We start from the raw sequence: 25,353 nt of genomic DNA, 5'->3' as shown, positions 1-25,353 counted from the left end.
ACTTGAGGCCATTTCCTCCTGTCCTATCACTAGTTACTTGATAGAAAAGACCAGTACCCACCTCCCTACAACCTCCTTTCGGGGAGTTGTAGAGAGCGATAAGGTCTCCCCTCCCTCCTTTTCTCCAGAATATGACGGCTTAGCCTCACAGAGACACTGCGGTGGATTTTTGCCCATTCTATATTGGTGCTGTCTGGAGGAAATCCTGTGTCCTGTGACGTTTTTCACGGGAGCCGAGGCCCCTCTCCTCTCCCCCAGCGCCTCCCCACCGGTTCCACGGCGGCCATAGGGTCTATAAGCGAGCTGGGGTGGGGGGGGGTCGTCCTCGGGAATGTCCCCTGCCCTTGCCTCACCAAACCCACGGCCGTGTCCGTGGGTGCAGCTCGGGTGAGGCAAGGGAGATGCGGGATCGTTGGCCTGTTCCGCAGTGACCCCTGCGGGCAGCCGAGGGGCAGAACCGAAATGAGGAAAAATCGGGGGGGAAAAAAGGGCCGGCGGGGGCGAAGGCTGGGGGGAGAGCCGGCTGGGCGTAGGATCCGCCTTCGGTTTCTGGAAGAAAAAAAAAGTATGTGGGGGTTCTTGAATTTTTAAACCCCCAAACCCTAAAAATCGATAGAATCCGACTCCTCCGGGCAGTTTCCCCGCCGTGCTCCGGCTGTGCGGGACAGCCCACTCCCTCCCGGGGAGGGGGTGGTGGTGCCGCCGGCTTCCCCCCCCCCCGCGCAGTGGTACAGCCGCCGCGCCCCCTGGCGGCGTGGTCCCTCCCTCCCCGGCGCAAGGAATGGGCCGGGCCGGCGCCGCCCGTACCCCGGAAGCGCTCGTCGTGCTCCGGAAGAGGCGGTGGACGGCGGAGGAGAGGGAGGGAAGGAGGGAGGGGGGCCGGGCCCTGGCGGCAGGAGCCGGAGCCGGAGGCGGAGCCCGAGCGTCCCCTTATCGTCGGCGCTGGCGCGGCCGCCGGCGGGCAGCGGGGAACGCGGCGGGGATCGCGGGCCCGCCGGCTTGGGCGCGGGAGGCAGGATGTTACTGTTCGTGGAGGTGAGGCGCGGCGGGGGGCGGCGAGGGACCGGACCATGTGGCGGGGAGGCCGCGTTAACACGCCGCGCCGCTCCGCTCCGCCGGCCGCGCCGCGCCGGGGGGGAGGGGACGGGGCTGACACAGCAAATCCGGGGGCGGCGGCGGCGGCCGCGGGCCCCGGCGGGCGGGCGGTGGAGGGGGAGGGTTCGGCGCTCTGGAAGGTTCCGCCGGTGCCGTGGAAGGGCGGCGGGGTGAAAGGCACCGCGGTGACCTTCCGGGGGAGCCGCCGCACCGCGGCCTGCCGTGAAGGTTACGCGCGGCGCGGGATCTGGGCCGCCCCGCCAACCCCGCTCGGCGGCGGGCGGGCGGGCGGGACTCGCCGGGGCCTCCTGCGATCGGTGGCGGGGAGCGGAGCGGCCCCGGCTGCTGGGGGGGGGGGGCCGGCCCGGCCCGGCCCGGCCCGGCTCGGCTCGGCTCCCCTCGGTCCCGCGGGGCTGCACGCCGACGCTTTCGACTGGGCCCGGGCGCGCTGGGAGCGGCCGGTTCGCGGTGTCTGCGTTAAATAACGTTAATTCGGTAGTGGCGGTTGATGGGGGGAGGGGGTGACTTATGCAGCGGGGGGAGAAGGCTCCGCCGGCGGAGCGGCCCGGCCGTTTCTGAGTGCCGGGGGGGGCGAGGAGCGCGGTGGGCCCGTCCCCTGGCGTGGAGGTGACCCGGGGGGGGGGGGGCTGGCTGCGTCCGTGTGTCTGTCCGTGCGGCACACGGACGCTTCGCGGGGCGGGCCGGGGGGGGGGCGGTGGGCAGCGTGTTGGCCCGGGCCCGGGTCCGCAGGCACTGCCCGCGCCGGCGTTTCACTTATTTACGGTGTTTTACGGGATTTGATGAAGCAGTTTTCGGCATTTACCGGACAAACCCAGACGTCTGCGCTGCTGCCACTTTAAACTTTGCGATAAGTTTTGTCCAGAAAGCGCACAAAGCAAAGATCTGCTGGGTTAATTAAGAAATGACCAAGGGAAACCAGTCGACTGCTAGTGGTGTATTCAGTTCAAGTGTGGTGGTGGTCACCGTCTTTTACATCAATACTGCGGTTAAGAACCTCTAAATAAAAAGGTTTGGGAAACACCTTCTCTCTCTTAAACTAATTGACTCAGTTCTGAACTGAATGTTGTCTGACTTGCACCGAGAGGAAAAAAAGATGTCATGAACACAGCGTGACAGGTCCTAAGAATTTGGTTTTACAGTATTTAACTTGAAGAGGAACTGTTCAAGCTAATTGGAGCTGCAGCCCGATGACTGCAGCCAGGAGCTGCGAGCAGCCAACCTCATCCGAGGCCGAGCATGGCAGAGAGGAGCTGAGCCTGCGAGACGGAGGTGGCCCCTCCGAGCAGCGGGCATGTGAGGCAGGTTCTGGAACCCGCAGCGGTGACATGGAGCAGTTGTGTTGTGGATGGGGCTCGGGCTGCTCAAAGGGAGCTGAAGCAAATTGGGAGCCCGCAAAGCCAGGCAGCGTGCGTCTGGGTGTTTAGTGAATCCTTTTAAAGCACAAACTTGACTTTGGTTGCTTTGTTTCATCTCTTCTCTTCCGCTGATAGTGTTGCGAGATAGTTTCTGCAATCTTCATTTAGGAAGCATCAATGATGTTTAATTTTGTGTTCCTGAAGACAGTCCAGACTTTCTGAAAGTGCCTTTTCACTGCCAGGACAGGGAACTTGAACTCTTAACCAGGTGTTCTGAAATGCTGTGGTCGGATGCTTAGAAGCAGACAGCAGCTTTTATCTCAGGATTTTTGGGGTTGCATGAAAAATAAGGTACAGAACAGGATTGTGTTAGAAGTCCTGAAGCTTTCAGGAGGATTTGCTGACTTGCTTTAGCTGTCAGCATTATATTTTAGACTTAACTGAAGTGTGCCCGTGCTAATTTGTGAATGGATTCCTTCACAGAATGCACGCTGGAATTCTGTTCTCCTTTAATATCTTTTAGCTCAAAAAACTTGCTGCAGTGAAGGAATGGCGTCAGGCATGTGCTATTTTTCATGCATTGATGTTTGGTGTAGGTCTTGTTATTCACTTGCAGCCAGAACGAGCATGCTGTTAACAATCGATAATTAAGGTATATTGGGAATATTATTAAACGCATTGTGAAAAATGTAATTGATAATGGCTTGCTGTGCCTGCTCTGGGTTTTGGTCAGTTGGGTATGTGTTCCTAATTCAATATATTAGTAATTTATGGGGAAAATTGAAATCTGTGCATTTCAGGTGGGTGAAACGCTGCCCTAATTGTTGCCAGCGATGTTTCCTAGCTAGAAAACCGGGACTGCGTGAAGCACTGAGTATTGCTGGCCCTCTTTTTTTAGCAGGTGAGGCTTCCTGCTTCCCTCTAGGCGGCAAACCCCCCAAATTGTCCCTGTTCACACAGAAGTGATGGACACCATTGACGCAGGTGAGGGTGGTACCATCTTCATATGGCACAACTGTGTGTTTGCTTTCCTGAGGGACAAAGGAGGCACCCCTAGTTATGGGGTGCTCGTACTGGCTAATAAAAAAAACAACCAACATGCTGTGTTCAATGGAAGTAACTCTCTTGTAACCATTAAAGTTAATGTGTTTTAAGAATTACCTGGGACGTTCAGAGTACTGAACTGTTGTTACGTGATATGCTGCAGTCCATTCCAAAGGAGTTCTGCATGTTGCTTCTGATTTGACACCAGCTTTCTCTTTTTTTGGTTTGCTTCACACCCTGGATAAGCTTTGAGAAGGTGACAGGTGACTACACTGGCATGGGTCCGAGTCCACTGCAGAGGCGTATTTCCCTACCTGTCATGTCGCCCAGCCAGTGCAAGGCTTCTCTTTGCCCACCTCCCATAGGTTTGCTGACCTTCGGGGTTTTTTTCTCTCTCCTTACATTTCCACTTGTGGGAAATGTTTAGATTCTCAGCTCCCAAGTTTTTTTAAATTCTCATCTCAATTTTTCACTTAGATTCCCTCTTAGAGAGTCAGTCTGCTCTGGGAAATCTGTCACAAGCTCAATGTTAAGAGTTTGGTTGCAGGATAATTTGAATTACTATTATAATAGAATGCTTTAAAAGAAACTGAGCGCTTTCATTTTTGTTGGCTTAATTGAATCTGTTAAATGTAATTTAGACTGTTACAATAAGAAAAATATTCTTTGCCATACTTTCAAAATGAGATGGATGCTTTGATAGTAAATTTTGGGGAATTGCTTGAGGAGAATCTTTGATCCACATTTGCCAAAAGTAATGTAAACTAGAGGGAAGCGCTGCTGAGGAGGACAGCTTTGTCAGCTCATTGATACCAGCGAGTGTTCCTAACCTTTGTAACTCTGTAAAGCTTTAACCTCATCATGAAAGTTCCCGATAGCAGCTGGGAGGATTGTTCTGCAGCCAATCAAATGGGCTCAGTATTTGTTAGCCTCAGTTAAATAAGCAAGACTTGATATTTTGGCCTTCTCTTCAGAAGAGCTGCTTGCCAGAATGGAGTGGCGCTGCTCCTGGAGCATAGCACACTGTATTTTCAAAAAGCTTATGTAAATTAGGGACTTTTTATCCTCTCGGAGTCCGTGGTGTCTTGCTATTAAGATGCATGACATCAAGGCTGGGTCTTGCAGAATTGCATTACACGGCATTAAGTGTTTCTAGAACAAAGAGGAAGTAGCCCACGCTCTGTTTCAGGTGTATGTTTCAGCCGTTGTATTAATAGGTGCATTCATCACTTTATCAGCCTGAATCTATTTAGCTTCTTAGCGCTTTTCACTTGGAGCTGTGATTTCTGAACTTCCGTGTTACCACGTGTGTCTTTTGGTATTTGCTAGAGTGAGTAACGTTATCTGCCATACTCAGCGTTGCTTTTTACTTCTGATCAGCTCCAGAAGTGTAGTGATCTCCCTAAAGTGTTTCAGTTTCACTTTATCATACTTATTCCTTAAAATTACTGTCAGCTTGAGCTAAATGGTGACCTCGAAGATGTAAGGTAGTGAGACAGTGTTTATTTTTATAAAATGATGAATCATCTCCTGGACATGTCTTGTCTTTTTTGCTTTGATGAAAAGTAAATTCAAGGAAATGGGATCTGCTGGTTTTCAGTTCTTGAGCAGGTGCCCATGCTGACAGGTATGCTGCGTCACAGGAGTGCCCAGCAGTTGAGCAGAGCTAAGTTTTGAACTTGCTGAACTACACTGACGGCAAGAGTACGTGGGTGCAACAGGTTACTGGGTTTTTCTTCTAAGGTTTTTTTGTTGGAGAACTACTACTCTGAAAACTAAGAAGGGAAATGCACATGTGTCCTTTCACACTGAACTTTTTCTAGTTCTTCTTTCTGTTCCCAGCTATATTCTGCTAAGATGAACAAAAGAGGGAAAACTTCATTGCTGTGTGGATTAAATTAGCTGTGCGTGGGGGATTTTGAATCTCAAAGAGGGCCTTGCAAAAATTGTCATCTTTGTTTTGCCTTCTCTTGTGGTTGTCTTGAACCTCTCCAGTATTTGGAGGCTTTTTGTTACTGAATTTGGGCTTGTCCTTGCAGCAAATAGGTTTGGAACTAGGTGTGACCTTGGCAAAGGAATTATCTCTAAAGCTATTGCAACTGTTTCCTTATCCTTTTGCTTTATGTTTGAGGCTTGGTAGTAAGCTGCTCCTTAATGTCAGAATCCAGGAGGCTGGCCTCTGAAATATCAAACTTCCTTATTTGTGAATTTGTGAGATATGAGCTAGGACTAGTGGCTTTGGCCTTTTAAATTCCAGCAAGTGGCAGGAGTGGAGTGGGCTGTCACTCAATGTCTGAAGGAACCTGTTTGGAGGAAGCTGTATTAGTTGCTTGTAGGGTGTTAGGAATTCTTGGGAGGAGAATTTTTGCAAAAGCATAGTTTTCTTGTATATGTGGAAGGAGTTAGTTTTATCGGGGTAGAGCGAGAGCCATTACAATGCTTATCATCTGTGCAGTTGCTGGATTATTGGACTCCTTACACCAATGAGCAGCTCTCAGAAAGGGACCTTGGAGGGCACCATCTTGTGTTGTAGGAATAAGTGTTTATCTCTGTCAGGTTCCAGGTTGGAATCCAGCAGTTTTTCTTGTCTGTCTCACTGTTACCCTCTTCCTCTAATTATGGTCCTTGTTGCCCAGTCTCAAAGTGAGACAATCCTGTTCCCCCCTCCCAGCAGGCTGTGATGGTATGTATGTTTGTGTTGGCACTTCAGAAAATTTTATCTCTTTGGTTACAAATTTAAGGAAATTATTAGTGTACATTGATGTGTATAAGATGTAGGTAAACTCGTGGGGAAAACAGGTAGTACTCAGGTAAGTTCACGAGGAATCCTGGCATAGCATAGGTGATGCTTGGTTAGTGTAGATATCACTAATTCAGTAAGTCATTAGTTTCTTCTCCTTGACATATGTTTTTTTACCTTCCTTTCTAGGAAGGGGTCTGGAGGAGGGAAAATTTCCCTTTCTGGTGAAAGGGGACTGGAGCATTATGACAGTCAAGTCTTTAAAAGCTTATGAGTTACCAGAGTCCTTGACGACTAACTGCTTCCTCTGCTGATATTGTCGGATGTCAATAAAGAGAGGTTGAAGGCAACACTTCTAATGGAGGTAGAAATGAAATACTTGGAAAATACCAAGGATTTTCCTGTTTTGATTAATGAAAAATCACATAGGTGCTTAATAGCTGGTTAGACACTTGAGATGTGGAACTCTGTAGAAAATCACTAAATTCACCTATATTGTCTGGCTTGACTTCTAAAGCATCTTTGGATTATTTTTCCTAATAAAAGTGTTCTGATCTCTTCAGCAGGTAACATCGAAAGGTGCTGGCTTAAACCCTAATGCAAAAGTGTGGCAAGAAGTACCCCAAGGGAGCGGTGAGGCTGTGCCACCAACAAATGGCGCAGAGCACTCGTGGCAAGAAACAGCGGCTGCACAAGGGACTCATACTGAGGGTGAGACATTGTGGGCCCGTGTTTAAACACTAGCCGTGATACATCCCTTGCTAGGTAGCGCTGAGGGTTCTCTGTACAGAGTTCAGCAGTGAGAAGCAACTTCTTGCTCTTGTCCTTTGAGGTTTTTAGTGCCGATGTAGCAACAAGTACAAAATGAACGTGAGAAAGCAGTAGACAGTTTATAGAGATTATAGGTCTGACCAGTGAGCTTTAGTTTAGGGATTCAAGAAGGTGTCCAGAGCTGTGCTAGGACAGAATACTTCAGCAGGTAACAGGATCCAAGGAGCCCGGTGATGACTGAGTAACGCGCTAAGAGGGAAACAAGATGCTAAATGTGTAGAAATGGATTCATGACTTGTCTTGTTTGCCATTGCTGCACTTTAGTATACACTTGACCCTGTGAACAGGAATACAAGGTCTGAGGGCCACCTACAATCCTGGTAGATCACTGAGGTGCTTCTGAGAACTGTTAGACAGTAATGTTTGTACTGGAGTAGGAATTGCAGAGCATTTATGGTTAGCTCCTTTCAGTTTAATCTGTATTCTTTTCAGTCCCCATTTTCCATCCTTACCACATGGTCAGTCCTGTTGTCTGGAATTAAATATTCAAAGGGTTTAACTCTTCTGATTTGCCTTAGTCTTGATATGAAGCCAATTGTATAGCTGAGGTTACTTAAAGTACAGCAGAGGCCTGTTAATTAGGAAGCAGAAGATTCTCTGGAAAAAAGGGTTAGGAAAAGTTAGGGATAAAGAAGGGAGGATTCAGTTTGTGCGGCCCTGTCAAAAGTTTCTGGTAAGTCAGCAGAAGTGAAGAGAGAGTACTGAGTTTGTGCATTGGCTGACAAACTCATTTGTCTCTTCGTAACAAAATGAAGCAATCGTGGCAGCGTAACCCTGCTGGAAAATTAAAGGCATTTTTTCCAAATGCATTGTTAGTGCCTTTTAAGCAATTTCTAATGTAAGTAGTTGAATAGTATCACTTCTCAAAGTATGTTTCTAGGGGATTCATTAGTATGGAAAAAAATCTAGCAGAGGAGTTAATTTTTTTGAGACGATCTCCTTTGCCTGACTGTTGGATTAAACTGAAATTGCGTTTGTTTGTATCTCAGGCCGCTGTGGTGAAGACTAAGCTGAGGTGTCCTGAACAAGAGATTGGCCAATTTCAATGTCATTCCACTGTGTTTTATAACAATCACTAGATGCTCCGGAGTCCATTATATAAATAAGAATCATGTAATGCGTTGAAGTGATGTAATCTATTTCAGTGCTTTGGTTTTAGGAACCTCATTTAAGTATTTTAAATTTCAGGGGGAAAGCTTGGTTTTTAGATCCTCTGCCACTTTTGGGGATCTTACAGTTTCACAATCCTATTATTTAATTATTCCTGAGACCCTAGTTCAAAACAGAAGACCATTCTGAAATTGGAGGGGTAGAAAGTGCTATCCAATACAAAGTAGGTGCTGAAAGTCTAAGAAACATAGACTTACGTCTAGACACTTCCAGTTACGGCATTCTTGAGTATTTGTTTTAGTGTTGGTAGCCAAAACTTTTAAAATGGAAAATATTCTGAAGCTTATAGTAGGTTTTCTGTTAATGATGTGTTCTTTTGCCAGGTAACATAGAGATTTCAGAGGATAGCTGCAAGCAATATGAAGTGATGTATTCCCCGTCTTGTGAAGCCACAAGAAATGGCACAGGAGTTGATGAAGCGTCTGCAAATGGAATTGTCCTAGCAACTGAAGATCTTGGATACCAAATCTATGAAGTGTCTGGTGAGTATTCAAGTTAGAATACCACTGTCAGTATCTGTAATCCTCTGAAGTCTGCCGCAGTTATGATGTGACTGAGTAGGAACTTTGAAATGTTCCATGTGTATTCAAGAAGATCCAAGCCAGCCATAGGACTTGGCCAAGTAGGTAAAAACTGTGGGATCCAAGCCATTTTGAGAATGTGTAGTATGGTGGTCATGTGACCTTCTCAGGTGACCTTGTCCTCTTGGTCTTACCCAGAGGGATTCGTTCTTTTATTGTACAAGGAAGTGTGTTCTTGCATTGTATTCTTACCGTGAAACTGAGATCTGATGCTGAATGTGGTAACTTTTAGGTGAAGGCAGCTCCACTGTGTCCACAGAAGACATTAGAGAATGTTTGAAAAAACAACTTGAATTCTGCTTCTCACGGTACAGTACAGTTAACTTTGTATAAACCCTTTATTAAAATAATTGACAAATTTTTCCTTTTTTGGCTTGATATGCACTATCATCTTCATAAAAATGTTAGCTGTGAGAGAGAGAGTTGGTTGCGATATGAAACAAGATTCGCTAGAATGCGGTAGAAACCTGGTGGTACCTTTCAGCTGTTTCAGTCCTGCCTGTGCATCCTTGTCCTTTAATGAGAATTCAGTATGACATCTGTGCTTCACAGTCGTAAGATGTTGGATAATTTAGCTGTGTATTGCCAGAAGAGGTCTCTTTGGCAAGATCCTTTTTGCAGACTAACATGCAAAGCGCTGTAACTTCCATTAAGTTTTTTTTAATTATTTTCTGCTTTGTGTTGATCTGCTAGGATTTTTTCCAGGAGAGAAAATCTGAGTGTGTTTTGGCTAGAGTTAGCTGTGAATGGTATTGGTGAATATTTAAGCCCGCAGTTAACCTGTTGTTTTGAGGCTTCTGTAAGTAAAATTCAGGATTTTTATAAAATAGTGAACTTATGTCTTTTTAGTGAGAATCTTTCAAAGGATCTCTACTTGATGTCTCAAATGGATAGTGATCAGTTTGTTCCAATATGGACAATTGCCAACATGGAAGGTATTAAGAAGCTGACAACTGACATGGACCTTATTCTTGAAGTTTTGAGATGTAAGTCTGGGTGTTTGATGTCTGTATTAGTAGAACAAAGAATCCTTCCTTGCTTTAGAGAAATGTATTAGTCTCTTAGCTGGTTACGGCATATTGTTCTGGTAAATGGTGTCGGGAACCTCGTTCTGCAGAGATGTTTGAATAAGTGGCTGTTCCAGACTCCTGAATTCTAGTTATACTTTATAATAATCTGCCTAAATCTGCCCTAGTGAGAGGCAGCTCTAAGGTACTGCTAGCAATGAAAGTCTCATTCTGGGAGTAAACCTAGTCTTCTGATTCAGTGCAGAAGTTTATTACAAATGATAAAAAAAGAAGAAGCTTTTCAGAAACAGTTAGCTAGAATTTTTGTAACATACTGTCCTGTGCTGATTCTGCACATGGCTTCTTGTGGAAACAGGTGTAAGTGAACTTTTAAAGCCTTTATTCTGACTTGATTTCCTTCCTCTTATTTGAACTTTTCCTATTAGGGCTCTGTCTAGGAATGTTTTTATATCCTCTTACTTGAATTTGAGCTGGGAGTGAACTGAATTTGGGACCCAGCTTTTTAGATATCTGAGCTGTAGATGGAGGCAACGTCAGGCAAATGGCTAAAATGTACTGAACCTCTAACAGGCTATAGCTGATAAAACAGTCCTTTACCCTGAATTCAAGAAATCTGGTTTCTTAAGCAGTCCACTGCAGTTCTTTGTTACAAGTTGGATAATGGAGTCTAGTGCCACGGAGATGTTTTGCAGTGCACAATGTCCAATATTAAGCCAACTTTTGTATTATAATTTTAGCTTCTCCTATGGTACAAGTGGATGAGAGAGGGGAGAAAGTAAGACCAAACCACAAACGATGTATTATCATTCTCCGTGAGATCCCTGAAACAACACCTATAGAGGTAAATAAATAGAAAAGAAAGAAATAAAAGCCTGTTGATGTTTTTGGAAGGTATCTGCAACAGTGCTTCAAACAGCAGCAGGAAGCATTGCTTAAAAGGTCAGCTGGTATTTAATTTGATTAAACACAGATATTTTTCTTGTAAACCACATAAGTATTTTTTTCTGCTTGGATGTATTGTCAAAAAAGCCAAAGCAAATACTTGTTGTCATTGTTGTCCCTTCCCATTATTTACTAACGTATTAAAATGCTTAAGTAAACTTTTTTCCGCCAAAAATTGAGCTAGCTAGGCTTTTCTGGAAGGAAGTTTGAACTGGTTTCTTTTCAGATCCAAAAATAAAATTAGTCCAGGGCATAGCTTGGAATTCAGGCTGAATTTTTGTCACAGCGGTAACTTTACTTGAAGTCAGACGGTTGTTTTGGCAGCAAGAAATGTTACTAAACATTTCTCATTCATTGTGACCCAGTGTGAGCTGAGCTTATTATGTTCAGAGAAGGGAGGATAATAAAATTCCAACTGATATTTGGCTAACTGAATGATTTAGTTCTTTGTTTTTTAAAGTTGTAATACAGGGTGTTTGTCTACTAGCATTTTTAATTAGTTCTTCTAATGCAAACACTGAACAGCTGCTTTGCCCTCTTTAAAATCTGATTATTGCAAAGCTATCAGGTTGTCATGATGCTAGAAGTATTTGTTAGAATCGTTCTTGTCTAGATGACTCTCCTGATCTAAAGCCACATTTTTGCTACCTCTTTAATAAAGAAATATCACCAGTTCTACACTGATCTTGATGTTCTTACCAGATGGGCCTGCTGCTTTTTATTTGGGGAGCTCTGTAGGCTGGACTAGTCTTCTTGGGTTCAGAAATAGGTAGAGGATAATTTGGTGTCTGGCAGACCTATCAAGGGAATAAAGGAACATCCCTGGTCAAGGGAAAATTACAGCCAAGGAGCTGGAGTATAAACTTTTGTTGGTTGAGTGTTCAATTTACAGCTTAGAGCTAGGTTCCCTTAACTGCCTGGCTTCTTCTCTCCCTTAGGAGGTTAAGGCCCTGTTTAAAAATGAAAACTGCCCCAAAGTGATAAGCTGTGAGTTTGCTCACAACAACAACTGGTACGTTACATTCCAGTCAGATACAGATGCGCAACAGGTAAGGCTGCCTTCAACTGTTAATGACATCTCAATTTTGGTATTAATACTTCCCCTGCTCAAGAGAATTGCATGCATGCTTCTGTAGCTAAAAGAAATGTTTATTTACTGATCTTCCTGTTGTTATTTTAAGAGGTTATTAGCAAATTCTAGTTAACAGAGAAAAAAGTTGAGAGATTGTAGCGTTTTAACTCCCTTGTCTGCCTCTTGCCTCAGTACTCTCCAACCATAACTGACATCTAGTATCCTGAAATTGAAGTGTTAATGAATTTAGCTGGGCTAACAGGAAAGCACATTGCTACGCATTCATGTTAAATCATGTAATGTCCTTTGAGGAGTACAATTTTATCAAGATACTCTAATGTTAATCTTTTTTGTATCTGCAGGCGTTCAAATACTTAAGGGAAGAAGTGAAAACCTTTCAGGGCAAGCCAGTAATGGTAAGGTTGCTTTACATGAGGTTTCTGTTTGAATTGAATTATGTATTGTTTTTATTTGAATGATTGTGTTTGTGGGAGGAGGGGGGAACTAAGGAATTAGCAGTGGGATAGTTCATAACACTTGCTCTGTAGGCTGTTAACTTGAATGAGGTCATGGGTAGCTTTGAAAAATTACAGTTCAGTGGCTGCTGGTTATTCACACTGCTGCTTCCCATGAGGTGTGAAATACATTCCTGTTTCATCTTCCCTTCTCCAGTTTCCCCAGAATCTGGGTCTGCAGAACTCGGAGAGGGACTCTTGCCATCATGAGTCTGTAGCTTGAGGAAGCTGCTCTACAAATAAGGCTGAAGCAAGCTGTTTGTTCTGTGAGAGGAACTGTCAAAATTGGAGTCTGGACAGTTACTGCTGTAGAAAGTGGTGTTTATGTTAAACTTGACAGATTCTCTAGCTAAAGCAATGTGTGCATTCTTCCCTTTAGCACACTGTAAGAATGTAATCTGTATTGATTCTTATCAGAGTTTTTATTTGTAAGCAGTAATCAACCTACTTCCCCTTCACGTCCCTTCTGTTACCTCTTCAGTAGTCAAGAAGGATTTCATTCTGCTTCTCCTCTTCTCCCAACTAATGTGTGTGATGTGATTTGATATCTTGCAGGCCAGGATAAAAGCCATCAACACATTTTTTGCTAAGAATGGTTACCGGGTAGTGGATTCCAGTGTCTATACTCAGCCAGTTCAAACACAAGCACAGTTTGCCTCACCACTGTTTATGCAGCCTGTATATAGTCCTCAGCAGTACTCTATTTACAGCATTGTGCCTCAGACATGGTCTCCAAATCCTGCACCTTACTTTGAAACACCACTGGTAAGTAACAGCTGATGAAAATGAGAGGAGCTAGCCCAAAACAACAGGAATAATTTGGTTTACAAATCACTACTGTTAGTGGGCTTTTCAGCTGTAGAATGCACAGGTTTTCTAGTCAGATCCCTCCGTTTTATGATACTTCATGTTATGTCATGCACCTGATAAAGCAACACTGTCAGAGAAGCTGCATGTCTTGCCATGGGCTGCCATTTATTTCAAGAAATTTTGGTGTGAAATTCCATTATCCAGTAGCTAGTGTTACTGGAAGAGCTTTGTAGCTCTTGCAGGAACAGGAGGACTCTGATGCTGAAGTAGACGTGCAGACTGTTAACCTGGTGGGGTTTTTGCTTTAGTAGTAAGTTTACAATGTACTAGATACAGTAGCCCAGTGTAAAAGTACAAACGAGCTAGACAAATAACTGCTGAAGCTGATCTCATAAAACTGCAAACGTTTTTCTTTTTAGTTCGGCCATTGAGACTGTTCTGTCTGTTGCAGGCCCCCTTTCCTAACGGTGGATTTGTGAATGGCTTTAATACACCAGGATCATATAAAACAAATGCTGCTTCTTTGAGTATAGGTCGCCCATTCCATAGAAATCGGTAAGATAGCTCTGTCAGTTGTTTGCTCTCTGAGAACTTACAGTTTTGAGATCCTGAAACATTCCTTGCACTTGTAAAATGCAGTGCCTTCTGATGGGACTAGGTTACTTATTTTGTTTATTGAGTATGTGTGATGTTTTTCAACTTGATTTATAAAATAAAATTAAAATCGAGGTGGCAGCTTAAGATCCTAAAATAGTGGACAGATGTGCTGGAGAGAGCAAAGGTAACTCCTTTAAAAGCCTCAGAGGAATTTCTGCAGACAAATAAATAACTTCCTCGTAAGGTAATACTTCTAATTATGTTTGTTACACGCAGATTATAAACTCCTGCAGCACAAACGTAAGCTTTTCCTGTTGTGTGATTAGTCTTGCAAAGCGCCATTCAGTTTATGCAGCTGAGAGTTGCATGCCCTGACTGCTGTATGCTAAAACTGCTTGATGCTGAGTCTGTTACTATAATTTATTTGCTTTATCCCCATCTTTCCTGATAACTGTGAGGGCTCAGCTCAGATATAAACACTGGGGAGGAGGAAACAGCTTTGTATTTGCTGGAACAGTACTCTGTAAATACAATGGTGTAGTAATCTGTTTGTGTGGGTGGAAATTGTTTTATTTGCAAGCTCTTTCACTGTATTCAGCATGCGGGTGGTAGCATGGGAATTGCTTTTTATATTGTTTGAGAAATCGGTTGACAACTGCCAGTACCATAAGTGGTTTTGTGATGCAGTTAAGGTTTGTGGCTGCTGGCAGAAGGTGAACTTCAGAATTTGGTCTGCGGTGACTCAGCAGAGTCTTAATACAGGCTGTGAAACTGGTAGAATGACTCTGCTTGGAAGACAGGGCAGCTGATTCAGTTACAGCTGCTCAGCTCCCAACTAAGATCTATTTATAAAGGTTTGCTTGGGGTTTTTTTGCCTTGAATTGTGCCCAAACTCAAAGCCAGTAAAACTCTTACATACATGGATCCTTTCAGAAGTATGGATGCTGAAACTATACAAGAATTGTATGTACCCAGATACTAACATCTTGAAATGCCCACATGTTCACTGCTGCCTTGTAGATCACATCTGTATGATCCTTAAGTTAAAACTCTTCTGGTTACGTTAAGACTTTCATTTGTAAAACTTCAGTCATTGTGAAGTTACAGCTTTAGGGTCAAGTGTGTACAGGTTCTGCTGGTCTGTCTTGGTTGTCGTATCTTTCCTGCCAATCTTGCTCAGCCTTTGTGCTAGTACAAATTTCTGTTTTTGTGGTAATAAATCTTCATATTCTGGCAGCAGAGATTAGTTATGCTTCAGCAGGATTCCTTTGCAAACAGGAGACTGCTAAGGTAACAGCGAGGCACAGCCTTGAAGGTTTGGCCCAGTGATGATCAAGTATCGCGCTAAGAGAGAACAGGTCCAACAGTCAATTGTCTGGGCAGCCTGCACTTCATGCTTTTCTTCCTTTTTGCTCTCTCACATCATCTCTCCTTCTCTCTGCTTTTTTTTTTCCTTCCTTATCTTTCCTTGTCTTTTCTGCTTTGCTCTTCTGCCCAGACAAGATTGTGGCCTTCTCAATGACGGGTAAGATTATGAGATCTGAGGGCTGAATAACGACTTGAGAATCTTCCATTTTAAGAATGAATTGAACAAAATGGAAGAATTTACTTAGCTTCCCTCCTCCTCTTCTCTGTGGTCTTTGCTGATGGAAAACTTAACCTTACTGGGGCCTTAAGACTGGTTCTTAATGCTTCTTGAAGTTGTGAAGTATGAATTAATCTTTGTTCAGCCTATCTTCTCTTGAACTGCAGAAGAGCTCATTTGGAGATGTTCATTCAGCTGCTGCTTTTGGGTTTCTGTCCTGGCTCATTAAACTTGCAATGGTTTGTCATACAGGCAGTTAATAGTTAAGTATTGGATTTTTCTCTGTAGCTAAACATTTGTTTAAGCCCGTGATATTTATTTTGCCCTGATTTGTTGCAACATCCTTGTGGGAAAGGAAGATTGAGTCTTTGTAACAGAGAATTGTCAGTGCTAATATTGGTTAAATTGATATTTTTCTATCCAGCCACCTAAAAGGTAACTTAAAATGTCTTTGGTAAAGCAGATTAATTTGAGCACTCAAAATTAGGCTATTAAAAGGTGATTTTTTTGTTCTGCGTTCTGGTTACGTATGAAATGCTGCAAAACTCCCAGCTGTTAATTGCAAGGCTATGGAGAAGTCAGTCAGATAGTGGTGGAGTTGATTTTTAAAACATCACAGGACAACGGCCAAGCAGAGGGAGGAATCTGCTGCAGCCACATCACTTACTGCTGTTCTGATTTAGTGCTAACAAATGATAATTTGTCATTTGTTAAGTTCTCCTATTTTGCTTTCTTTTCCTCCCAACGTAAGTTCCCTGGCCAAGTGGGAGAGAACAAGTTTATTGCTGGAAGGTGGAAGGAAACTACCTCTTTGTTGGGCAGTCTAGGGTCTGTGGCATCCACAACATGCCTTTCCATATTTGCTTAGCTTAGAGGAACCAAAAGCTGCATGATTTATGGTCTGTTGAAAGAAAGGACCCTTTTTCAGGCTGCAGGCTGCTCCTTGATTACTTTGTAAGAGATCATATAGTTAAGTTAACTTCTCCTCCCAGACAGGAATCATACTTTGGCTGGCAGTGGGACAATTTCTTCTGATTGCATGGAATGTTATAATGACATTGTGTAAAAGCAATAAGCATGCAAAATCCTCCTTCTGTCCTTAAATTATGAGATGTGCACGGTTGACCAGAGGGGAAAGATAGAGTTTAAGGTCCTTGCCTTGCTTGCTGAAACTGGTTGGCGCCGTGTGGAAGAGACAGCGAGGTGCAGAAGTGGAAAATAGTCTAAGGCACCTGAATGCTGCTTCAGAAAACTGTTCCATGTTATGGTAGGTCAGAGTTTTTCTGGGTAATTCTGCATTTAAGACCCTGAGCCTTAACTTGCAGAAACACTGAGCCTGCGCAGCTGCATCTGTGTTCAAAGGAAGTACAGCTTTAAGGCTGAATAATCAATAACTGATTAAAATGTCTGTGGTATTGTAAACTGCAGAGTCAGTGCTGTGGGTGTTTGGTAACAGGAACAGAGAGACTAAGCTCCTGGGGAGGTGGGCTCTCAGTTACCCTAGCCTCTTCTCCCCTGTTCTCTTCAGCCTATTTAGTTGTCGTCTACTCCTGGCTTCTTGTTTCAGTTCAGGTTTTTTGCTTGTGGCCAGATCAGTTTGTTCCTCAGGCTTGGCTTATTTTTCCAGATCACTTTCCAATGCCTCCCCCTGCCTGTGCTGCAGGCCCAGACAAATGAAGAATCCCTCTTTGGGTTCTTCTGGCTCTTCTACCGCCCCTAGGTTATGGGTATTTTTTTGTTGTTGATTGAGGGTGTTTGGGGCAGGGTTTCCCCCTTTGGTATCTGTTGGGCAGTGATCTCCATGTTTTCTTCAAATGGCAACACTTGACAGGGGAGGAGGTTGCAAGAAAACTGTAACAAAAGGAATAGATGGAGGTAAGGAAGAAAGATTTCTTTGTTCTTGACAAATGCATGTAGGAAACAACTTCTCTGATGGAGTTCCAGTACTTCCTGACCTCCTCCTTTCTTGTCAGCTACGAATTAACTGTAGTTGGTGGTAGTTTTGCCTCTTGTTCTTTAAACTCTGGATTACACAGCTGCCACTCTGTGTCCTGCAGTGTGAAGCCTCACTTCCGATCCTCTAACAGCTCAGAACACGCTGTGGAGGGTCCAGCTGCCGTCAGTACCATGCCGATGGGGGATGGACCACTGAACAGAACCAACTCAAGGAATTTTGTTATGGAGCGGCATAACAGTACGTTAACTGGGCACCAAGACCAAGGTTATTCCCAGAAGGATTCTCCTACCGCACAGATGGAGCAGAACGGCGATTATGGCATTGGCAGGGGCAGGTAAAGAACTGTGTGTACTACTTTTTGCTGTAACGCAACAGTGCAGTTGGAAAGTAGTGTTGGAGGCTCAAATGACTTGTGTGAGCCAAGGATCCTCAACCACTGGCACAACATATCTTTCTGTAAAGACTCACCAGGAGAAAACTGACATTTAAATAAACCAGGTGTGATAAATACTTAACTGGGAGCATGAATGCTTCCTGCTTGACTGTACAGCTATTAGTTATTCTGACAAACACCTTGCAGTAAGATAGCGAGGGGTCTTTATTTCAAAATAACTGCCTGGTTTGTCCCCAGAATTAAAAGAGTTGCTGAAGTAAAATTGGTTTTTGTATTGCTGTAAATAATAAGCAAATCCCCGGATGTGGAATTTGATGCTCCTAAACATTGTAAGATCAACTGGTTTTATCTTTTATCTTAATTCAGGTTTTGGACACTTAAAAATAAGTGACCAAGACAGATATGTGAGAAATCAGATGAATAAGTTTATTACTATAAAATTATAGGATACTATTCTATAATATTATAGTCTAATTGTCACTGTGCTTGTTCAGATACAATGCTCTAGGGTACCTCCTCCATGGGGAGAGAAAAGAGAAATTGTTTCCCGTATTGGCTATGTTCCAAGGGTGTAAGAGCTTTGACCCCTCCTGAAGATGGAGAACGTCCCAGAACTGTATCTTGAGAAACATCAGTAGGCTGCTGCAAATCCCCTGCCACAGGCTTCCCTTTGTGCAGATGAGTGTGCGCTTCAGCTAGATGAATGCACTTACTGACTTTTTCTTTTTTTTTTCTTTTTTTTTTTTCTCTCCTTTAAAGGAGGAACATTTTCAGAGGTCGGAGGAGACGAGAAGATGACCGGGTTTCAGTAAGTTCCACTTCCCTTATTGCAAGGAGTTGCACAAAGTGCAATGTGTTGGCTTTGCGTTTATTGGAGGAATGGCATAGTCCTTAAATTCTCAGATTACATTGTGGGTATTGAGTATTTCTAGGAAATTCCCTGACACTTGCTTAATGGTTTTAATGCTAGGTGTTATGGCGCTGTTAACGGGTATTTTCCTTCTCTAGAGACCTCAGCCTTCAGCAGAAACAAAGACTCAGACACCAAAGTTTGACTTGCTAGCATCAAATTTCCCACCTTTGCCTGGCAGCACAGCAAAAATTCCAGGGGAGCCTGTGCTGGAGAGCAGGATGTCCGATATCGTTAAAGGAGTCTGCAAAGAAAAGGTACCCGCTCTTGTCTCTGGCACGCACACTCTGGTATGCATATGCTGTGTCTCCCTTCTTAAATAATCCATTTATGTTAGAGCTGCACATTAGAATGCTTTAAGCCCAAACATCATACTGTCTTTTTTAATATAATAGTACATTTTCTGTCTGTTCTTGGGTTTCCTTGGCTTTTTGCAGGTATTTAGCTGAAGCTTCTGTAATTACACTATTGTAAGCTCAGTACTGTTTTGGAATAAAGCAGGCAAATGAGGAGTGTTGGCTGTTGAACAGTTTGTGTGTAGTGTAGGCAAGGGCTGTTTCCAGATGAGTCTGTTACTTGAGCTGGTGGGACTAAAAGCATTAATAATCTGGGTTATACAGCCTTTTTATCTGCTATTTGTTTTGCCCCTATAAAGGGTGGTTGCTTTAGAGGCGATGCTCCAAAAGAAGTAGAATTCCTATAATAAGAACTTGAGCAGTCTTTGGAAGTACTTGAACTGGCATGCTGAGAAGCAATTTAAGCACATCTTCGATCTTTCCGTATTTTGCAACTTACGCTTTCTGTACAGGAAAGCAAAGATTTGCTGCCCAGCTGTCCAGCTCCTGCTCAGGAAGAACAGACGCACAGCACTGTCCAACAGCCTGTGACAAGTGTGAGTTCGCCAAGTCAGACTGAAGCTGTGGTGTTAAGGTATGCAGATTATTTGAGTTGAGAATATTAAAATTTGTGTGTTCTAGCAAAGACCCTAGCTGGTGTCTGGCAAGGTGGCAGTAATGTTTGTTGTCTTTTCTCTGTTCGTGGTAGGCCGCTTCTCAAGAGGCCACTAGATGGAAATAACAAATTGTGGTGGTAATGGCTGTACCAATCTGTTCTGCAAAAAAATGCAGTCGTGACTTCAGAGAAAGAAAATACTTTCTCAAACGTTAATTTCTGTGTTATTAGGTTTTAATATTAAATTGTTCTTGATTTAACAGCACAGTTCAGCCAGACAGCAAACCGGAAGAAGTGTCTGCTCAGAAAGAGGTTACGAGCCATGCTTCCCCACCGGTGTCTGTCTCTCCTGTCAGTGCTGCAAAGCCGCCAAGGACAAATACCACTTCACCTTCTGCTAACGCAAGTGCAGCTCCTGCTTTGTTGATGCAGGTAAGGCCCAGAGCAGGGACTGGGTGGTGAGCATGGTGGGGGCTTTCTCTTGGATGTGCTAATGTAGCCCCTGGGACCTTCTCTTGTGCAGTTTGCCACAGCTGTGGTGTAATCGCTCACTGTATGTGTTCTTGCTGTTGTGCCTTGACATTGTGCCTGGGATAGTCTGGAGGAGCATAGCGTGGTTATTCTGGTATGTAAACCTTGCTCTTCTCCCTTGGTCCCAAAGGAGCCACGCAAGCTAAGTTATGCTGAAGTTTGCCAGAAGCCCCCAAAGGAGCCTCCTCCAGTTCCTGTTCAGCCTCTTAGGGAACATCGCACTAACATAGTTCCCCCTGCCAAAAACGAAGAAAATGGCACACCTGAGAAGGCTTCGGAGAAGGCTCATGACAAGGTTGAAGGTCGAATGAAGGATTATTCTGGGTTCCGAGGCAACGGGCCTCCCAGGGGAGCTGCTGGGAAAATCAGGGAACAGAGGCGCCAATTTGGACGCAGATCATCGCCTCAGGGAGCACCTCGACGTATTGGCAAGGAGCAGTATGTGCCACCCCGGTCACCAAAGTAACACTTGTCCAGCCAATTATTCTCTATTTAATTTGAGCTGTGGACTAATAAATAAGCAGCAAAGGAGACTGTGAGAAAGAAGTATTCATGAAGGGGAATACTGAACTGGAGCGTGGCTTGTGTGGAGAAGTTGTGGAGGGTCCCAAAATTCATCTCTAAAAGTGATTTCACAAATGCTGGAGGATTCCAATCAATATAAATATAGAGATTATAATTTTTGTATTTTTGTTTTTAATTTGCAGAGGGTTTCCTGCTTGAAATCAGTTTTGGGGTTGTGAAACTAGCATTTTGTCAAAGTGAAAGAGTATGAATTGACAAATTAACCTGTCCCTCAGTGTAGGAGGAAAAGGATAAGAGAATATTATTTTTGAAAAATGAGCATTTCTGTAAAATTAGAACTTTTTTTAACCTATTTAACATTTGGCTTGTCGGATGATGTGTCTGCCATTGATGGCCTTGCATTGCAGAGCACGTCTGCAGCTGAGGTGCTTGGTCGGTGTGAGTGGAATGAGTGCAGCCAGATACTGTTGTCATGACTTAGTCACTGATGATAAGAACTGAATGTACTACTGTAGTAAACTTTGTGTTTCCAGCTTGAAGTATAGTCTCTTGACCTTACTAATAATTCATTCAGCAAGCTTTTTAAACTATTAATTTTTACAGGATACTGGATTGTAGATCAGAGCACGTGGACAGCATAAATTGTCTTCTAGACGCAATTGGAAGGAGGCAGAAGGGAGCACGTCAGAATTTTTAATTTGCCCTTTTTCCTTGCCTCCTTTTGAGGGCAACTTCTTAGGTTTGGGTTTGGGTTTTTTTTTTTCTTGCTTGTTACTTTCTCTAATCTCTTTATTACAGACTTTTGTGCATTTATCTTGGTATGTTTTCCTGAGGCAGGCAGGCCCAGTATAGGATTGATGGGTAGCTACACAGTACTTGATGTTAGCTTCACAAGTACAGAGCCTGGAATTCCAGTTGCAGATGTGGAATTCTGCCTTGCAGATGGGAACTCTGGGCACGGAGTTCTGCATGCCCCACCAGGGTTAAACTGATGTCTCTTTGAATGGCTAGCAAATCAGAGACGTGACTGGGTTTTCTATATACTGACCTATCTTTGTGTTCTGGAGTAGGGTATTGGATGCTGTTTACTAGAAATCAGGGTTAATATGTACTGGGAACTCATTGTTTACAGCTGATGTAGTAGCAACTGACTTTTTTTAACTGTTTAAAGTGGAACTAAAGGTAAGGAGTTAAACAAAACCCCTCATGTTCAGAGTAGCTACTTGAAAGGTAGCATCTTGCCTAGCTGTATGCTGACTAAAGTTGCAACACTGTTGTGTAGTAAGTGGTTAAGTTTAAAGGTGATTACCATAATGACCGAAATAGGAAAATTCAGTGCATTAATCTGCCAAAATCAGCATGCCAGGGTTCAAAGTTCTGTATAAAGTGTTAGGGAAAAGTAGCTTCCAGCAGTAAGAATCACACTTTTTTTTTCTTTTTTTAGTGAATAGGAAGTGTACAAATTTAAAGTCGTAAGTTGTGAACACTGGAAAACTCAATTGTGATATATACCGTAAACATCTTAGTAATATATGCTAGTGTTGCCATTAGAATGAATGTAAGTGGCAGTTAAAATAACTGTGAAAATTTTCATCTTCTGATTTCTTAGCCAGATAACCCTTGGCGACTTCTTACTCGGTAGGCATTCTCTATCAACTGCTTTGATAACACTCATATCTATTTTTATAAATATATATATAAAGCCAGAGTTGTCATTTCTCTAACTTATTATTCAGCTTGGCAATTGCTTTGATTTGATTCATAACACAATATAATGTATTTATGCAGTTAACTGTTCATTTCTACGCATGTTATATATATACATATATATATATAAAAAAAACCAAAATCATTATTCACTTTTGAACTACCTGTACTGGGTTTGGGAGGTTTTTTTTAATTTAGTAAAAAAAATCGTTGATCACATCTACAGTTTAGGGATGCTTACAGAACCCTTCTCCGTTTATTTCGATAATGCTACATTTGTTGGAATGATAGAGAAGTTTAAATATTTAAAAGTGTTAAAGTTCTGAAATGCAATGAATGCAAAGTTAACTTTTAATCATTTTAAAGGCTATAAACAATTACTGCAGTCAAACTGGAAAAAACTAACCTGTATGATAGTCACAGATATTTAGGATAGATGTGCACTGTCATTGCAAAGTTGAATAATTGTTGGGATGCCAATAGCTGCTGTAAGCTGTTTGCTGTTCAGAGGAAGAGTTATTTGGGAAGAGGCTTGTGCAGATGTTGATCTATGGCCTCTGAGGTGAAGGCGGAGTGCTAATTCTGATCCACGCAGGCATCTGCTTTCAGTGCAATGCATAGAATAACCTTGTAGTGCTGAAAGTATCTGAATTTTTAACAACTTTGAAATGTAACTTCTTCATTTATTAGATATGGAAAAAAAAATAACTGCAATTCAATCTTTCTTGTAAGGTGATTGGAAAAACTTGACCGTGGAAAGGATGCTTTCTATGTCCTGGGTGTGCATTTTCCAGCAGCAGATTATGGCTCTTGTACAGTGTATGCAAATAAGTCTGTAAACCTGTTGGCTTTTTCCAGCATATTCAAACTTTTATCAGATTAGGGCACTGACAATTATTTATTTAATACCTGCGTGCAAGGATTTAACATTAGCATTTCCCTTCTTCCCCCTCCCCCACTGACATTTATAACTGTGGTTTTGTTTTTTTTTTCCTTTCTGTTCTTTTTTTTGGGGGGGGGGGGGGATAATCAAGTAAATATAAAGGCTGTGAAAACCATAGTTTTGTGTGCAAGTTCTCCTGCAGTACTTGTATTGCATGGCAAACATCTAACTTAGTTAGACAGGCTAGCTGCTACATTCTCATCCCCATAATGGACTCAGGCAAGCTATTGTGTCTTTACCCACCAAGTTTGCCTGTTCTGACAGACTGGGGAAAACGGGGACAAAGCGATCGTTTGGGAGCCAGACTCACTGCTGGTACAGCTCATTGATTTCATTGGAGCTGTATCATTTTATCAGCAGAGGTGAAACTGTCCCTTGTTCAACAGCGATGTTCAGTGTGCACTTGAAGTGACAAATAACAGTTCTCCGTGGTTCCTTCTTGGTAGCTTACCACATGATGTAAAGACAAATTTTCCTACTCTGCTGATATTAAATACCAGAAGGTGCAAATCACATGTAACTTTCAGTTTTATGAACTGTGACTTGTTTTCAGAATTGTTGACTTTTGTTAGCTACAGAAGTATACTTCCCCAGTTAAGTTCTTTTCCAGATTATTGTGCATGGAAAAGATTGGGCCACTCTCTTGTACTTCTGCTGGGGAGTGAAAAGAGAAGTAATTATTTGCATGTGATAGTAAAATTAAAAGTGCAAAAAGTTTTTTCTTTTGATTTCTAAAATTAAGTTAGTTTTATAGTATCTTACATTCCTGCTATCTTTTTTTTTTTTTTAAAAAAGTTAGCCTGGCACAGTATGATGGTGCAGTTTTAGCAGTAGGTTTAAAAAAAAAAAAAAAAAAAAAGAAAAAAAAAGTAACCCACTCTATTAACCAGAAGAGAAAGATGATACTGTGGCAGATCAGTAGCAAATAAGTGACTTAATCAATGCTTTACTGTAGTTAAATAGCTATGGCCTTACTACTTTGTCAATATCAGCTTAATTGTCTTGAAAATGTCCGCTATTTTTACTGTTACCCAAGTGAATGTTCACCTGGGGTAAAATATCTGGTATGTACAGATGATATTTTAAATTTGTAAAATGCGCCATTGTATTACAGACGATGCAACAGAAATGCACTTCGGGGGGAAATTGCTTCTGATAAGTTTTTTTGTAAATCCTTGATTACTACAGATATGCAATAGAATTTTTGTTTCTAATTTTGATATTTCCTTCTGAAACATAAGATTGTTGCCATTAATCGGAATGATTTATCATGCTCTTCTTTGTGTGTATATATTACATATAGTCTGAGCTTCCTTTAGGATGGTACATAATTTTGGTTTGTAGTATTTTAGTTGGCTCTTCTCTTAAGTGCCCTTAGCATAGGCACTTCAAGAGGTTAACTGAGTCTGGTTTTAATGTACAGTTGGGAGGACTTGAAATGGAGTTAAAGCAACTTATTTCTGAAAAATCCATCTGCAAACTAACCTGTAACAACTTTAAAATTTTATATTTAAGAACCAGAGGTTTATTTTTATGGAGCTTCAGTTATGGATACAGTTTCCAAAAATGCAACTTCAAATGTAAACAGACTGTGCATAAATGGGTTTTGTTCTAATTTTTATAGAATACAAAATATTCAGATAATATATTGAGCTCAAGTTACTACAGACATCTTGTTCCTCCCGGATGAATCCAGCTTCCCCTTGGCATTTATGATCTCTCTTCAAAGTGGTAGGGCTTCAGTGAAAGGAGAAAAAAGCAACCTATCTGGCTTCTATACTTTTGTCTGTTCTGGTATATTCCTGTTGTCAAAACTGTTCAAAACAAAATTTGTGTAAAGTAGGTTCATGCTTTAAATGTTAAAATGATAATACATGTATTTGTATTTGTTTTTGACATTGCCAAGGTGCTATGGGAAATTGAAATAACAGTTAGAAAAATAAAGCTGATTTAAAAGGAAAAAAAACCAAACAACCCCCCCACAACCCCCCAAGCTCTTAATTGCATGCGTTACTGTTGTGATGTTGAACCGGCTCTCTTCTTTTCCTC

General features: G+C 42.6%; 1 protein-coding gene across 5 annotated transcripts; it reads left to right on the top strand.

Annotated features, from left to right (window-relative positions):
• Positions 1-894: 894 nt before the first annotated feature.
• Positions 895-25,305, top strand: LARP4 (La ribonucleoprotein 4). 5 transcript variants are annotated; one of them, XM_075049495.1, is made up of 16 exons: positions 895-1,035; positions 6,819-6,966; positions 8,580-8,738; positions 9,070-9,145; positions 9,687-9,823; positions 10,603-10,706; positions 11,746-11,856; positions 12,242-12,295; positions 12,950-13,159; positions 13,656-13,759; positions 17,444-17,677; positions 18,497-18,545; positions 18,746-18,904; positions 19,456-19,577; positions 19,862-20,030; positions 20,260-25,305. In XM_075049495.1, the coding sequence occupies exons 1-16, from the start codon at positions 1,018-1,020 to the stop codon at positions 20,593-20,595; spliced, it is 2,190 nt and encodes a 729-aa protein (XP_074905596.1). In that variant the 5' UTR covers positions 895-1,017; the 3' UTR covers positions 20,596-25,305. The 5 variants fall into 5 exon arrangements, with proteins under 5 accessions (XP_074905596.1, XP_074905593.1, XP_074905597.1 ...); XM_075049492.1 differs by having other exon boundaries at positions 18,746-18,937; XM_075049496.1 differs by having other exon boundaries at positions 914-1,035; positions 6,822-6,966.
• The last annotated feature ends 48 nt before the right edge of the window (positions 25,306-25,353 follow it).

The sequence above is a fragment of the Buteo buteo genome, chromosome 17 (genome assembly GCF_964188355.1).
Source record: "Buteo buteo chromosome 17, bButBut1.hap1.1, whole genome shotgun sequence".
NCBI classification, from domain to species: Eukaryota; Metazoa; Chordata; class Aves; order Accipitriformes; family Accipitridae; genus Buteo; species Buteo buteo.
The sequence above is the reverse complement of the archived record's forward strand: the minus strand, read 5'-3'. Positions and strand labels throughout refer to the sequence as shown.